The 14,937-nt window shown below is 45.2% G+C and overlaps 4 protein-coding genes across 5 annotated transcripts; 1 reads left to right on the forward strand and 3 right to left on the reverse strand.

Annotated features, from left to right (window-relative positions):
• Positions 1-1,146: 1,146 nt before the first annotated feature.
• On the reverse strand, positions 1,147-3,523 carry LOC128309211 (succinate--CoA ligase [ADP/GDP-forming] subunit alpha, mitochondrial). 2 transcript variants are annotated; one of them, XR_008288841.1, is made up of 5 exons: positions 3,365-3,523; positions 2,548-2,993; positions 1,752-2,036; positions 1,374-1,680; positions 1,147-1,309 (listed from the first exon to the last, which is right to left on the reverse strand). XR_008288841.1 is itself a non-coding variant. In XM_053045596.1 (4 exons), the coding sequence occupies exons 1-4, from the start codon at positions 3,402-3,404 to the stop codon at positions 1,465-1,467; spliced, it is 987 nt and encodes a 328-aa protein (XP_052901556.1). In that variant the 5' UTR covers positions 3,405-3,523; the 3' UTR covers positions 1,147-1,464. The 2 variants fall into 2 exon arrangements, 1 of the variants encoding a protein (XP_052901556.1); XM_053045596.1 differs by having other exon boundaries at positions 1,147-1,680.
• A 124-nt stretch (positions 3,524-3,647) lies between these two features.
• Positions 3,648-4,292, reverse strand: LOC128309982 (39S ribosomal protein L20, mitochondrial). The gene is made up of 3 exons (XM_053046504.1): positions 4,152-4,292; positions 3,779-4,070; positions 3,648-3,710 (listed from the first exon to the last, which is right to left on the reverse strand). Exons 1-3 carry the CDS (start codon positions 4,236-4,238, stop codon positions 3,694-3,696), a joined length of 396 nt encoding a protein of 131 aa, XP_052902464.1. The 5' UTR covers positions 4,239-4,292; the 3' UTR covers positions 3,648-3,693.
• Positions 4,293-4,503: 211 nt separating this feature from the next.
• LOC128309981 (protein-S-isoprenylcysteine O-methyltransferase) lies at positions 4,504-6,486 on the forward strand. The gene is made up of 5 exons (XM_053046503.1): positions 4,504-4,816; positions 4,939-5,200; positions 5,274-5,383; positions 5,452-5,559; positions 5,629-6,486. Exons 1-5 carry the CDS (start codon positions 4,619-4,621, stop codon positions 5,809-5,811), a joined length of 861 nt encoding a protein of 286 aa, XP_052902463.1. The 5' UTR covers positions 4,504-4,618; the 3' UTR covers positions 5,812-6,486.
• LOC128309980 (coiled-coil domain-containing protein 63) lies at positions 6,390-8,122 on the reverse strand. The gene is made up of 3 exons (XM_053046502.1): positions 7,057-8,122; positions 6,808-6,979; positions 6,390-6,737 (listed from the first exon to the last, which is right to left on the reverse strand). Exons 1-3 carry the CDS (start codon positions 8,120-8,122, stop codon positions 6,512-6,514), a joined length of 1,464 nt encoding a protein of 487 aa, XP_052902462.1. The 3' UTR covers positions 6,390-6,511.
• Between the last annotated feature and the right edge of the window lie 6,815 nt (positions 8,123-14,937).

Below are 14,937 nucleotides of genomic sequence, written 5' to 3' on the forward strand. Positions count from 1 at the left end.
GTGCTAAGATCGCTGAAAGTACTCTTATTTTTAATTTAATTTCGGGTTTTTCCTATCACTTTTCGAAAATTTACGCAATGTTTTGTGCTGTAATTTGGCATTGTTTTGAACATTAACATTTAAAAACATTATCTTTACCATTGGCACCTGTTCGCAAGGGTTCATTATCAAAGGCAAAACACAAACATTGACCAACCCTCGTCGATCTTCTATTTGAAACTGGCCGGTTTACAGCACGTACTTCAATGTTCAAGTTAGGATTGGATGCGAGATGAAACTCTACGCATTGCGTCGTGTTTTTTTTTACAAATTCCTGAAATATTTACGTGTAGTAATTTTAAAATTGTTCTGAGTTGTTTTTATCTTTCTTAACATTCCTAGTTCGTTCTCTTGTATGTTCACCATTTACCATGAATCAAAAGTATCGTAAAAATTTACGGCACGTCCTGTTATGTTTTAACATAATGAGTACTCCAAATTAAGCACTTAAGCACTTAACCTTAAGCACTTTAACATTCTTATGTCAGATTATACCCCCTGTTGCTTACTACATATAATGTATAATGTATAATGTACTTACGATATAATGAGTAATATATAGATATAATCCAATATTTATCCAATATGTGAATTCCGTAAACTAGCATTTTAAAAATCAACCGACACACGTAGTTTCAATAGTTATTAATAACATACGTATCATCGTAGTTTAACGTTTATTTCGCGTTCGATTGCACCATAACAACATGATCACGCTTTTGCTCCGTACCTGTATTGTTCAATATTTATGTTGTAATTACTCGTTCAGTTATCTGTTGGGCACGCCGAATTCTGTTACATCGAGTTAGTGTGCATGTTTGCCGTGGTTGTTCGTACGATGTTGGGTGTGGATCACATAAAAGCTGCTAACATTTATAATATCATCCTCGATCATGATCGTCGATCAGTGAACAGTGGAGTGCAAGTGGGATAGTGCTGCGTTACATACAATGGACGTGCAGATAAAGTACATTGGTGCATATGAGTGTTACTTTCGGTGGCATAACATCTAGAACTTTTCTGTATTTGGATCCTCTTCGGCAAGGAGAATCTAACGATCTGGTTGAATGGTTATTAAAAAAGAAAAGCAAACAATACCTGAACAGCTATCGAACCAAACGTGCCATTACGCATTCATTTAATTTGGATTTAAATAAATTAATGTGTCTCGTATTTTCGCTATTAGCAGCACTTTTCTCTGATGGTGGTAACTTTTGAGTACCGTGAACGACACCACTATAACGGAACATCATTGGAACGGGCGGTGGTTCTGAGATGGAAAATAACTGTATTATCGAAAGGATTGGCTTCGTTAAATTACTATCTATTCATACTTTGCGCTTGTGGTATCCTTCTCGCGCAGTACTTTAGTGATTATGATTAACCGTGCCGGGAGCTGGTGACATATGCGTGGGTTTTGTGTGTCTAAACCAGCTCCAATCTCTTCATCTCTTTGATTAATTCCTTGCCCATCTGCGCCGGGCTTCTCGTAACGATCACACCAGCTTTCTCCAGAGCGTTGATCTTATCCTGAGCACCTCCCTTTCCTCCGGAGATAATGGCACCAGCGTGGCCCATACGACGGCCTGGTGGAGCCGAAAGACCAGCAATGAACGATACTACAGGTTTCGCTTTGATGCCCTACGAAAGAAGGAATATCACATGTTAGTCAAACGGGGTATAGAACCAACCTCTAAGACTAAGAAACGAACCTGGTTGAACTGCATAAGGTAATCGGCAGCCTTTTCTTCGGCTACACCACCGATTTCACCGATCAAGATGATACCCTTGGTGTCGGGATCCTTCAGGAAGACCTCCAGGCAGTCAATGAAATCGGTTCCGTTGAACGGATCACCGCCGATACCGACGCATAGCGTCTGACCAAGGCCGACCTCGGTTGTCTGATGAACGGCTTCGTAGGTCAGGGTACCAGAACGGGACACGACACCGATCTTGCCGCGTTTGTGAATATGTCCCGGCATAATACCGATTTTGCACTGCAAATATTCGAGAGATAACAATCGAACATTTCATTCATTTATACGTAATCACGAGACAGCATCATCTGCTGCCGCCTTGGTTAGTGCCAACGCTTCACACATTGTTCTATTTTTATCCACGACAGTTTGCTTAATTTGTTCACCGGTTCCATATGGCATTGAAACTCGGTACAAACCGCAACATATGCTACTAGCGATGTAATACCGTGTGTTTATGTGTGCGAGAGCGAGAGTAACTGCCGTGATCCTTTGCGAGAACCCTCAAGTTTATCAGTGGATTTTGTTTACATGCTCCAATGTAGGTCTCGCGTCCAGCATCAGCAGCTTGTTACATTTCTTATCGCTCCTCCGGCAAGAGGTCATTTCTTCGTTGTGTATTGAACTTTGTCTCATTGAAGATAATGCATCCAAGGGACGGCAATCGGTAATCACTCACAAAAACAACGCCACACGCATCCCGATCGGGCGCGAACTCATTTGCTACACAATGCCTACTCGATATACTTACTTGCTCGGGGGCAATAATTCCGGGGCAGTTGGGGCCGACAAGGCGCGACTTATCCTGTGCCAGCAGGGCGTGCTTCACCTTCACCATGTCGTGCTGCGGCACACCCTCAGTAATGCAGACAATCAATGGCATTTCCGCTTCGATTGCCTCCATGATGGCCTTTGCGGCACCGGGCGGTGGCACGTAGATCACGGTAGCTTCCGCTCCCGTGGCTTTCTTGGCTTCAGCCACTGTGTTAAACACTGGCCGGTCCAGATGCGTGCGACCTCCCTTGCCGGGGGACACTCCGCCGACCAGTTTCGTGCCATACTCGATGGCTTGCTGCGAGTGGAAGGTACCCTGCTTGCCGGTGAAACCCTGACAGATCACTTTCGAGTTTGAGTTGAGCTTCAGGTTCTTTCGGGTAGCTTCGTAGCTCGCGAAACGGACGCTGGTGGTGAAGCCATCTACAATAGAAAAACGAAAAAGCAAAATGTGAATGTCCAGCTTACTGATTGGCAATACGTCATTGCAGGTTAACTAGCCCTATGCAAACAGCGGTACCACACAGCTCAGCTGCTGCTGCGGGGGTAAAGTACAAGCGCGAGTCATAAACAAACCGCCTTTCGATGACAAGATTTAATCACGCAAAACGAGTTGGTCAACTTTGATAATAGATGCAGCACGACTAGATTACGAATCACACACGCAGCGCAATGCCAGCGGTGTGACCGCAGGACCTTTCCATTATTTGGGATTATGTAATTTTGCCAACTGTTTTCCCGATTAGACCGCTCCGAATGGTTTTGCTCTGTACCGGTACTGTTCCAACACTTACCTTTTACCCGCGAGAAAAGCCTTGCACTTGCGGCAGCCATCGTTCGTAGCAGAAAATGCGGAATTTAGCTGTAAAATCCGAGGCCGTAAGGTGCAAAGTCGCGTTTTAATCGGAACCGTCGGAATTATTCGATCACCAATTGGTCGACTCAACTTGACAGCTCGCGAGCAAATCTGTCAGTGCTGCCAGTTGCTAGAAGTGTTGCCAATAACGAGTTGCTTTCGTTGGAAATAAAGTTTTGCGTTGAAAAAATATTTTCGGATACAAATTAAACTTCCTTTTGTAATTTTACAGGATTTTATTGAATGGACTAAATTTTAACAAATAATTCACTTCTCTCCGCTTTCTGCAATAAAAAGAAAATAGAAAGGTTAGCACATTGTATTCACGTGGGATTTGCACGAGTTAATTCACCTTTCTCGGGAAGTTGCTGACTGATCATGGCAAGGGCCTCAAACGTTCTTGGTTCCCAAATAGCTAAATCCGCTAATACTTTTCGGTTTAGCAAGATATCGTTTTGGTACAGACCGTGCTGGAAGTCGGCAAATTGCATACCATGCTGTTCGCAGCCCGCATTAACTCGCTGTGCCCATAGTTCTCGCATGTCCTGCTTTTTGAGCTCACGCCCTTTGGTGGCGTACGCCAGAGCTCTGTTTACATTACGAATTGCAATGGAATAGCAGTTGCGGCGACGTCCAATAAAGTGCTACGATTGATAAAACGAAAGAAACCATGAGTGGGATCAGTTCTCTGCGAGAGGTGCTTTCCAAGCGGTTGGTTTACTCACTGCAGCTAGTTTGAAAATTCTACGCTTTCGCCAAAACTCATCCGGCCCTCGAGAACGCACCAAGTTAACGACAGAGGTAAAAACCATGTTAAAATTACCAAAACTTGGCTAATTTGCCCGGTGATGCTGCAGCGACCCAAAACAAAACAAACATGTGCAATTTTACGTAATGTCAGGTGCTTGTCAAAGCGCTCATAAAAAAATTGTTGTCTATTGTAGGTTCGTATCTTTTCCGCAAGAGAGCGCTAGTGGTATCAAAACAAACACCACAGAAAACCGGAAAAATCTAATCGTAAATTGAGGTGGTGTTGCACAAAGAATCACACAGGAAGGAGCGGTATAACGTAGTGAAAACTTCATTTAAGCTCAATATGCACACACATTAGGTAGAACGTGCGAGGTTTAACTATTAACGAAACAAAAGAACCATTTCGTAAGGCTGGAAAGAGCTGTAGAACGCAAAAGCGATGGCTACGGTGCTATGTTACGAAGGGAGGCTGAGTCTTTACTGCTTTCTCGGTGGAATGGCCAGTTTGCTGGTTTTCTACGGTGCGGCAGCATTCTTGCACGAAGAAAGCATTTGGACCAAAGTTGCCCTTTCGGTGGGTTATTACATTTCGCTAAACATTATCATTAGGATAAGGTACAATCCGCGTGACTATCAGGTGAGTAAGCTGCAAGCGACAAGCGGTCTTATCGATGTGTTTTAGATAAACCTTTAGCTGCAATGTTGCTGTATGTAATGCACCCATGAATAATTGTAAGAACATAAACTTATTTTTCACAGATTGCCGTCAGAGCTGCTTTCCTCGGGACGGTTTTATCGGCTGGCGTTGTTGTTTTCCTCTACACCCAGGATCAGTACAAATCGTTTGGGATTTATGCTACCCTTATGGCACTATTTCACTACACAGAATATCTGGGCATAGCCATATGTAATCCCAAAACGCTGTCTCCAGACTCGTTTATTTTGAACCATTCGGTTCACTACGCACTGGCAGCCGCGGCAAGTTGGGTTGAATATTTCGTTGAGACCCACTATTTCCCTGGTAAGTTGTGTGAGCATAACGTGGGTGTCTGGTGAGCTCATTCCTCCCACTTATGGTGTGTTTTTGATTTCAGAAATAAAAACATACAAACTGGTGTGGGTCGCAGGAGTATTGCTATGTCTGGCGGGAGAATCACTCCGGAAGGTGGCAATGATAACGGCCAGCAAAAACTTTAGCCACATCGTAAGAGCGCCCGTAGAAGATGCTTTCAAATGTGTGCAATGATAAATAATGATTGATTTTCGCTTTAGGTTCAATTCGAACGGCACAATGAACATGAACTGGTGACACATGGCGTTTACGGATGGATGAGACATCCGTCCTACGTGGGATGGTTTTACTGGTCGATAGGAACGCAGGTAGATAAATAGTATAAAAGGAAAATCGTTCGATCCTTTACAAAACGTTCCTTGCATTTCACCCAACAGATAACGCTAGCAAACCCAGTGTGCTTCGTAATTTACGCGATCGCTAGCTGGAAGTTCTTCCACGATCGGATACTGATGGAGGAAATTACTCTGCTTAACTTTTTCGGCGAAGAGTACATCGAGTATCAGGAGCGAGTTTCCTCCGGTTTGCCATTCATTCGAGGGTTTCGCGTGGAACCATGATATTTCGAGCACGATCCCGCTCGCGAGGATCAAACCAGTTTCCACACGGACATACGCAATGAGACTGACGAGCGCGAAGGATCCGGAACGGTCCGGCGATGCGCCGAGGACAATAACGAAAGAATGGTGATGGAAATTGCAAAACTTGATGTGGAGCGTAGACGTAGTATCGGTGGCGGTAGCTCGGACCATAGTCGCAACCGGAGGTACTCGGGAACGTATGATAATTGTGATGATCAGGACGCATCATCGTTGGTGTAGAACCGGCACGGTTCATTCTCCTTTCCGTGGAGTTTATATTGCTGCATCTTTTTTTCTTTTTGATACAGAAAACCGTACATATTTTAGCTACTTAGTTAGAGTACAGATATTCACTAGACGAAAGCACATACGACAGTCGAAGGAACGACAAAAAGTCTCCCTTAGAAAAACAAAAATCCTCAGGCAGTCAGTGAACTCTACAGCACACTAATCAACACAGAAGATAGTACTAACGAAACGGTGTATATTTATATTTTCTACTGTAAAACATAGCTTAAGTGTGGTTGCACTAATTTATGTGTATACCAATGCGTCTGTTTTCCGTTTTCCTACCAAAAGCTAACCATTCACAAAACTTGGTGCCACAAAACTTGGTTGGAGCAAAGTGGAAATGAATACAAAACTGTTCGTAACAAAAAGGCACGTGCGTTCCCCTCTCTTAGTTCCTTTCGATGCGCACCTTCGCCGATTCCTTCACGTTAAAGTTCGGTACGCGATCCTTCTTGCCAAGGATCTTTGTCGTTGGTTCGATGTAGGTCACGTTGCTAATGATGCTCAGCACACGTCGCTCGATGATGCCCAGGAACAGTTTGGCATTGTTCAGTGTAACCCGCCGTTCGTTGTTGAGCAGATTCAAGATAGGAGCTTCGTCGCACATGAGCAGTCTGTAAAAGTGATCGGAAGGACAATCAGACACGTTGCTGAGTGGTAAGTATGTACGACCGTCGTTCTTACTTGTATATTCTTTCAGCCATCCGCAAGAGCTCGTCCAGCTTAACGTCCAACTTGAGCTTTACTTCCTGAGCCGTATCCGCCGCCTCACGGCACTGCTGTTCGGCCAAGCGTAGTGCGTCGATGTTGTCATCTTGCGAGTGTTCCTTCGACTCGTTGATTGCTATCTGTTCCGCTGTGGAAATGCATAACGGTAAGCACACGTGTTAATTAAGCCAGCAAACCGGTACAGCCCCACCCATGACATCTTACCGATGTTGTCCTGCAACATTTGAACACTTTCGGTAAGCGTTTCCACCTCGTGGCTCAGCTCGTTGACGTAGTTGAAGAGGGCGAAGTTTTCCTCCTCCTTCTTGATGAACTTTGCCACCAGCCGGTCGATGTCGTCCTCGCCCGAGAAGTTCATGATGCGCGTCATGATCTGTTCGTACTCTTGGTACTGCTTCTCAAGATTTTCCAGCATCTTCTTACGCTTCTGCGCCTCCCGCTCTTCCAGCTCCGCATTCGCCCGCCGTTGTCCCTTGATGCCGAGGAACTCCTGCAGCTTGGCGTCATGATCGAGCTTGCGTTGCAACTCGCGCATCTCCTGAATGTGGGCCAGTTTGTCGCTCTGGCCTTTATCCTTCAGGATCTGCAGCTTGGTACACAGTTCCTCGCGCGTGTCGTACGCAGAAGTGGCCTGCTCGATCAGATCGATCATGTAGCGCTTGCCTTCGTTCAGCTTACTGACCAGCTTCTCCCACATGATGTTGAAAGTGGCCCGTTCCGTCAGCATGTGGTCGATGGTTTGGCGCAATTGCGCATTCTCAGCCATCACCGCACCGGCACGCTTGTTGACCACGTCCAGCCGGTTCTCCAGCTTCTTGACGGACTGCTGCGCCTTGGCAATGGTTTCGTTGTACAGATTGTCCGTCACTTCATTGTTCCGTATCTCGGCAATCTCACGGTGGATCTTCTTGATGTGGCCCTCCAACTCCCACAGGCTGTCCTTTTTCGCCTTTAAAGCCTGCTGGGCCTTGTCCTGCTGATCGTAGGCGAGCTCCAGTACCGCTTCCAGCTCCTGTTCGCGCTTGGAATGCGTTCCATTCTCCTCGCAGTTGAGCTGTAGCTGCAGCTGCTGCTTTTCCTTCTCGAGCACGCGAATGTTTTGCTCAAACTTGCGCAATGCTTTCGATTTCGTGTCCAGAAACGAGGCACGCTCGTTTTGTAGCGTTCGGAGCAGCTTTTGCAGGCGCGATATCTCCGCCTCGGCCAGCTGATCCATCTCGTACTGCTCGGCAGCCCCTATCTCCGACGCCATCTTCGGTTGGCTGGACATTGTGAATTTCAGCAGTGTCCGGGGTGAAGAACGATCGGTCGGAGGGTGGGTGGTCTACGGGTTTTTTTTTGTCTCTGCACACTGCAACTTCCCCTGAAAGTAAGCACAAGATGCAACCCCTAATGAGGAAAACAAACAGTTGCGTACATGCCGGAACCACCGTTGGAAAACTGGAGGATACGGAGGTGTAACTGGTGAAACAACGGTGCAAAACTGGTGCAAACAATTAGCATAAGTAAATCTTTTGACTGAAGATGAGCATGCACCACACACACACACACGAGCAAGAGGAAGGAAGCGCAATCGTTGCGGTTGCGGTTGCTTGTTTGCGGGAAAGTTAGCCGTAAAGCGTGATCGGTGCATACAGCTGCAAGCGGAAGTAAAATACACCGACAGATTCCGAAAGTGGCAGAGAAGAAAAAATACTCCCCCTCCCTTCTTTGATCGCATCCGTCCCACCCACCCACTTGTTTGCGGGTGTGAAACAATGGTGCGAATATTGTTTGCGATCTTCAATTCTATAACAACAAAAAAACACTTTCTATCTCTGGCCACGCACGCACACAAACAAAAAAAAAAGTTGGGGAAAAACGAGGACAGCAGACACCGAAAAAAAAATGCGCTTGAAGCGTGAAGACAAATGGGACACTTTAAAGAAAAGCGAGATTGAATGGAAATTCTATTTATGTGCGTCAGCTGCACACGACATAATAATTGATTTCTATTTCACATTTACCTTTTGTTTCAGAATTGTTTCACTTTCATCGGAATGGGAATGGAGGCTGGGAAAACCGGAACTAGACTGACGCTTCTTTTTTTTTTTCAAACGGCACAAAAAATCAAACCAGCCCAAGAATGGCGGACGTTGGAAAACAACTGACACCGTGCATTGCCGACTTTCTGTCGGAATTAGAAGGAAGTTAGCGAGTAGGGAGCGAAATACCATCGAGCTGGTTCGTTTGATCGATTGCGCATTTGCCCGTTGCCATGGATATCTCGATGTGCGGAATCCGATACTGTCAGGGCGATTCCGACCTTTTTATTGGTCATAGTTGGCTTCATTCATCCCATTCGCGTTGCATTAATGTCGCATCATTCATCCAATTGATGAATGTTCGTCTAAGTAACTGCGCACAAGATGAATAAGTGAGAGGCTTTCGATCGGCACACGATTTAATGATTTCCTTTAAAAATTCCAAACCGATAGCCTTTTTTGTGTCAATAAAATGGGGATGGGTAAGACAAAGAAAAAGTGGGACCTAATAATGTGGAGCTCATTCCTGAAAGACGCGGCATTCACTTCCGGAAGAATGGTGGAAAGTCATAAAGCAAGTGCCGGCCAACACCCTGTTGGAACTCGACATCAGCTGACCTTTTTTAGTGAGAAAAGTGGTCACCATACTCGGTGTTAATGTGTCTCAGTTCCGGTGTGTTGAGTTTTGTAATGAGGCTTTCGGATTTGGTTCTGTATATAGTTCCCTTTGTATGATTTCAGCAATTAGTTGCGTAACATTTCCTTTATTACTCAAAGGTAGCATTATTTGTTTTGGTAAAAATTGCTTAATACAAATCATAACTCGCAACGTTTTTAGTCAAAAAAAAAAACACCCAAAATTAGACCAATTTAACCACTAAATAGGTACAGTTTTGAGACTTCTTGGCAGGTGAGACGCGAACATCCGTACACATTAGCCCGCACCGTTGGCCCTTTTTTGGAGGGCCTTCGTCAAAGCACCGACCACCGGACCGCCACAGTGTGTCACGCTGACGCAATCCCTGTCACAATGCCTGTGTTCGGGCGCCTCCGAAAACACACACATGGCAATCCAAACGGGGGGAGGACCGCCTTATTATAGCATCATCTGTGTTCCAAGTTTACCCCATTGCTCGAGGCCATACGTGGCTGCATTTTTACGGTGCATTTTCACTCGAGTGCATCCAAAGCAACGGGGAGGGTTAGTGGGGCTGGTGGGTTGCGAAAATTGTATGTTTTGTGAAGTTGCAACCGTCCGCAACGATGAAGAACACAATTATTTACAACTGGCTACGCTCGCATCAAGCACCACGATCTTCTTGCCGCCACACCGGTAGAGGTCGTTGCGTTGTGTGATGTTAAAAAGGAGCACGGCCCCGTACGGTTCGGGAGTCTCGTCCGATTGGAGGATAACGCGACCGGGCGCGTTGTGGGGTGGGTTTTGTTACGCCTGTTCTACAGTGACGACCATGCGGACAGAATATGGGAAACAAGTCGCCGGGCATTGTTAGTTTGTGCGCTATGAATTATGCTCGGTTTGTGCCCTGTTGTATGCTTATGACAATTTACATAAGTCGCCATGAGTGCGTAAACGCTTCAAATTTATATCACAACTAATGTGTGGTGAATCGTTTATATCACAACTAAGAAATACGCACAAGATCTGTTGCAAAGGTTAGCAATCACTTCCTCGTGATTAATCCTTGCTGTGGTCCGAAACCTTCTAATCGCCGAAACCGAATTAATCGCTCGAAGTAACGATATTGACCCTCAGACAGATGTTCCTAAGCCCATGTGCCAAACCGATAAACTCCGAATGAACATTTTACGCTTCATTTGACGTTGACGAGCAACCACACTGTGGGTGATCTTCCTTTCGAAGGTTCGAACAGCGCGGAAACAGTGCATTCCAACGTGTGAGACCTTTGCGGTGTGTTCCGAGCTTAAGCTAAGGTTATCGGCTGTAACAGTAACCGGCCCCGGTATTGACGGGTATCGAATTAATTACGTTCGTTAAAGTTTAACAAACGGAACCCAGCAGTAGCAGCCCCAATCACGGCAATAGAGTGATTTAGACACGACTGGAGAAGATTTTCCCGTGCGCTCGCGCTCGCCCGTAACCACCCCCGTTTATGCAGATGAATGATCGTGCTGATCGTCGCTCGTTTAAAACGTACCTTTTTTGTTGTTTTGTTGATGCTTTCAAACAAGAAAGACTTCCGACTGGCTGGTAGCCCAACAATCTCACCGAGAGAAAGTGATAAGCTGAGAATGGGCTGGTAGGCTTTCCTGGTGGCCATAAAACTGGGGTGGAAAATGTGTGCAGCTCGTGATGGGAAATTTTACTTTACGATCTTGCTGCTGCGCACATCCACCACATTCACCAGTGTTCCGTGTTTATGCGTCTGCGGATGGAAGTGACGCGGTTTTTCTCAGGCACCCTCAGGAAGGGCTCGCAAAGGAGACGCGCCACCCGACCCGAGGTGGCGGAAGTGAAAAGCGTTAATATCTGTCGATTTTGGTATCGCGGTCGCGTTCGGCGGGATGGCGAAACAATTGAACACAACGAACTTTGCTTAATTACCTACTTTTCGTGTCAAAAAATGCGTCCCCTCCCCCCGCGGGTTAAACACACGATCGTACACACCGTGCGCACATTAACAATCGTTGGGAAAGCCGTTGTGTGCCAATTGCCGCCCAGAAGCGCTATCTGCGCCAATGCCATCCATCCACTCATTGTCTACGGTGGGATTTCACAGGTCAAAAGTGCATCTTGGGCAAGTGCACTTCCATCCGGGGCAGCTCACGCATTAGTTTTGGGGTCAGTTTTCTGGAGTGGACCCACAAATGCCATAGAGGCACACAAGTTCATGAACGAGCCCGGGGGCTTCGGACAATAACCTTTTTAGCAGCAGACAGCAGCTCTCAGAGATTTCCAGCGTGATAGACATTTATTATTATTTATGGGTTTTGTTGGGTTTTTTTTGGGGGGGTTAAAATGTGTATCAAGTGCTGTCCCATATAATAAACTTTATTCCCCCGCCAAAGCTTGAGCCATTTTCCCGACGCTATGGGAACACTTTCAGTGACAGCCTTATTTTTTTTTTGTAGTGTAAAGAGCACAAGGGAAGTACAGGGAATTTCCCGCAGGGGAAAACCACGGAACAGGGTGTCACGCCACGCACAGTGGCGCACAGTGCGCATTGCTCAATTCCAACCAGCGGGAGGAAATTGGGCGGCTTCTTGTATGACCCAGTAAATCACATGCTCAAACGCCGGCACATGGTAATAATGCTAATAATAGCCACATGAATGCCGTCACACGGTGGCTTTTCTTTGCCACTCGAAAAAAGCAACGGCATTTGTTGGTAATGGTTGTGACGAGCGTTGGCTGGGGATGCCGTTAAGTTTACCGCGTGTCGGTACTAAATGGTTGTGTCTCAGTAACCATCATTATGGTGGTTATTACTATTTCGGTTCGATGCGTTCAAAAGTGGGCATGTGCGACGTACAGAAATTTCTGCGTCACCCAAAATATGGGCGACGCTCTTTCGTTTGCATGTTTGATACGGAATCGATAGAACGAACTCCTTTGGGGGAAATATTAGGAATGAACAAACAAAACAGTAATTTTAAACTTCTATAGATAAGTAATGTACTTCATCATAAAATAAAATTATTTGTTACGTTTTATGTAGCACGATGTTGTAGCAAACTCTCCACATTTCTGGTGGAGCTGGACAGCTCGAACACATTTCGTTTGATTTGATTATTTAACAATTTTCTCCGTTTTTTGTTACATACGTTTCGCTTGACCACCTATTCCCCCATCCCTGACCTTTGACCCCGGCCCTGTACCGATTCCGCATCTATGCCCTGTCCTAGGGTCACTCGATCAACTATTCCCCCAACCCTGACCTATTCCTGTTCTAGGATCACTCGATCACCTATTCCTCCAACCCTGACCTTTGACGCCGGCCATGTACCGATTCCGCACATACTCCCTGTCCTAGGGTCACTCGACCACCTATTCCCCCATCCCTGAGCTTTGACCCCGACCCTGTACCGATTCCGCACCTACTCCCTGGCCTAGGGTCACTTGACCACCTATTCCCCCATACCTGACCTTTGACCCCGGCCCTGTACCGATTCCGCATCTACTCCCTGTCCTAGGGTCACTTGACAATATGTGATCACCCCATCCCTGACCTTAAATTAGTATTACTAAATTAGTATCAGTATATACTAAAGTAGTATATTAGTAACCCTAGTATTAGTATATACTAAATTAGTATATACTAAATTAGTAAGTATTAGTATATACTAAATTAGTATTCCCCGTATCAGATACCCCATACTAATTTACAGATCTATCCCTCTCAGGCTTAATATACATGGTAAAATTGTGTACTACAGTATTGGTATAGTATGGTATAGGTATACTATACGCTACTATAGGGTTACGCAAACTATACTACTACGCTTGGTTCAAGTTAAATAACTATTAGTTCTTCAGGAATCCTTGAATCAGTGTTACAGTCAACGCATCGAAGCATACTAATCTGCTGTACTAGCCATATACTATCTTAGTAAGACGTTTACCAAAAACTTGCTATTTAATGTATGCTATTTTAGTATACCCGGAATATGCTTTTTAAGTATACGCTTCATTTACTATTTACGATATGCTATTTAAGTATACCTGTTTGGTATACCTAAGTACTGTTTAAAAATATAGTATAAGTAGTATATAAGTATACCCGGAAGATGCTGGTTTAGTATACGCTATACTATTCTAGTAGTCAGGAGTATACTAATTTAGTACGCGGTATACTAGAAATATACTAATTTGGTATGCGGTATGTTGACGAAATCGGATAGGGGTATAATCTGACGCAAGATTCCCAAGAACTGCTTAGGTGTAATTTGGAGTACTCATGTTAAAATGATATGTGTCATATGAGCATCACAGTCTAGGTGGGAGCTGAACGCAAACAGGACGTGTCGTATATTTTTACGATACTTTTCATTCGTGATCAACTGACCAAGGTTCGGGACTAATCAACTACAATGACCAAATATCTGTAACATGACATTAGATGTGCAGATCAGACAAATGGCTATCTCACACTAAGAGACGAAGCCGCTAAGGCTCAATGTCTGTAAAATAACAACAATAGCTCTATGTGGCTTGGAATATGCTTTGCTGAATAGTTTCTTTATTTGAGACAAGGTTACATCTAAGCTAAGGCATCTCGGGCGATGTGAAATTTGACAAATTATTAAACTAAATGAAATAAAATTAACAACGTCCACCCAATTGGGAAGAAAACCTCGTTTTAAACATCATCGAGTCTACGTACACAACGGAATTCTGTTGCATAGGCCTTGTAATCGGGCCGATTAGCTAGTTATCATCAAAAATGGGGTTTGTACTATGCACGTTCCTGTTTACCTTGACTTTCATCCAAGTAGCACATGTCGGAGGGCACCCCAGAAACGTAGCAATTCAACTACGCACGCATCAAAGCATGCCCCATGCTGGAAAACGATGCTCGCTGCGAGGCGCACGTGAACGCATTGCGCGGGGAGCTTTACCGAAAGCTCACATGTTTGGTAGATTTGTTTGCATTTCTTTTTCTCTCCGTGTGAGACCCCATTTTCTATTCGTGTACTATTTTGGCTGCCTTTGGACGCCACGCCGATGGGGTGCAGCAAAAGGAGGTGGAGTACCTTGGGGTGGACGTGGACGCCATATAAACATACGAACAGGAAGACGTATTGCAAGCAAATTGTTTCATGGCCAATGAATTTGAAAGGCACAATGGGGAAATGATGGCGAAGCACAGCCGTTGTGCAGTTAAAGTTTCCACAACGCTCCCGCCCAGTTGTTCGTTTGCAGCTTTCGTTGCATTAATCGCAGTCGCACAAAATCCATATGCCACCGACCGTTCAGCGTGGAATCGATCGAACGTGGGAGGGCTATGATTTGCCTCGACAGTGACCATTAGTTGAGATTTGAGGAAAAGAATCGCGCTTCGCAGGGCTGTGGCTGCATTTG

This window comes from Anopheles moucheti, chromosome 2 (assembly GCF_943734755.1).
Source record: "Anopheles moucheti chromosome 2, idAnoMoucSN_F20_07, whole genome shotgun sequence".
NCBI classification, from domain to species: domain Eukaryota; kingdom Metazoa; phylum Arthropoda; class Insecta; order Diptera; family Culicidae; genus Anopheles; species Anopheles moucheti.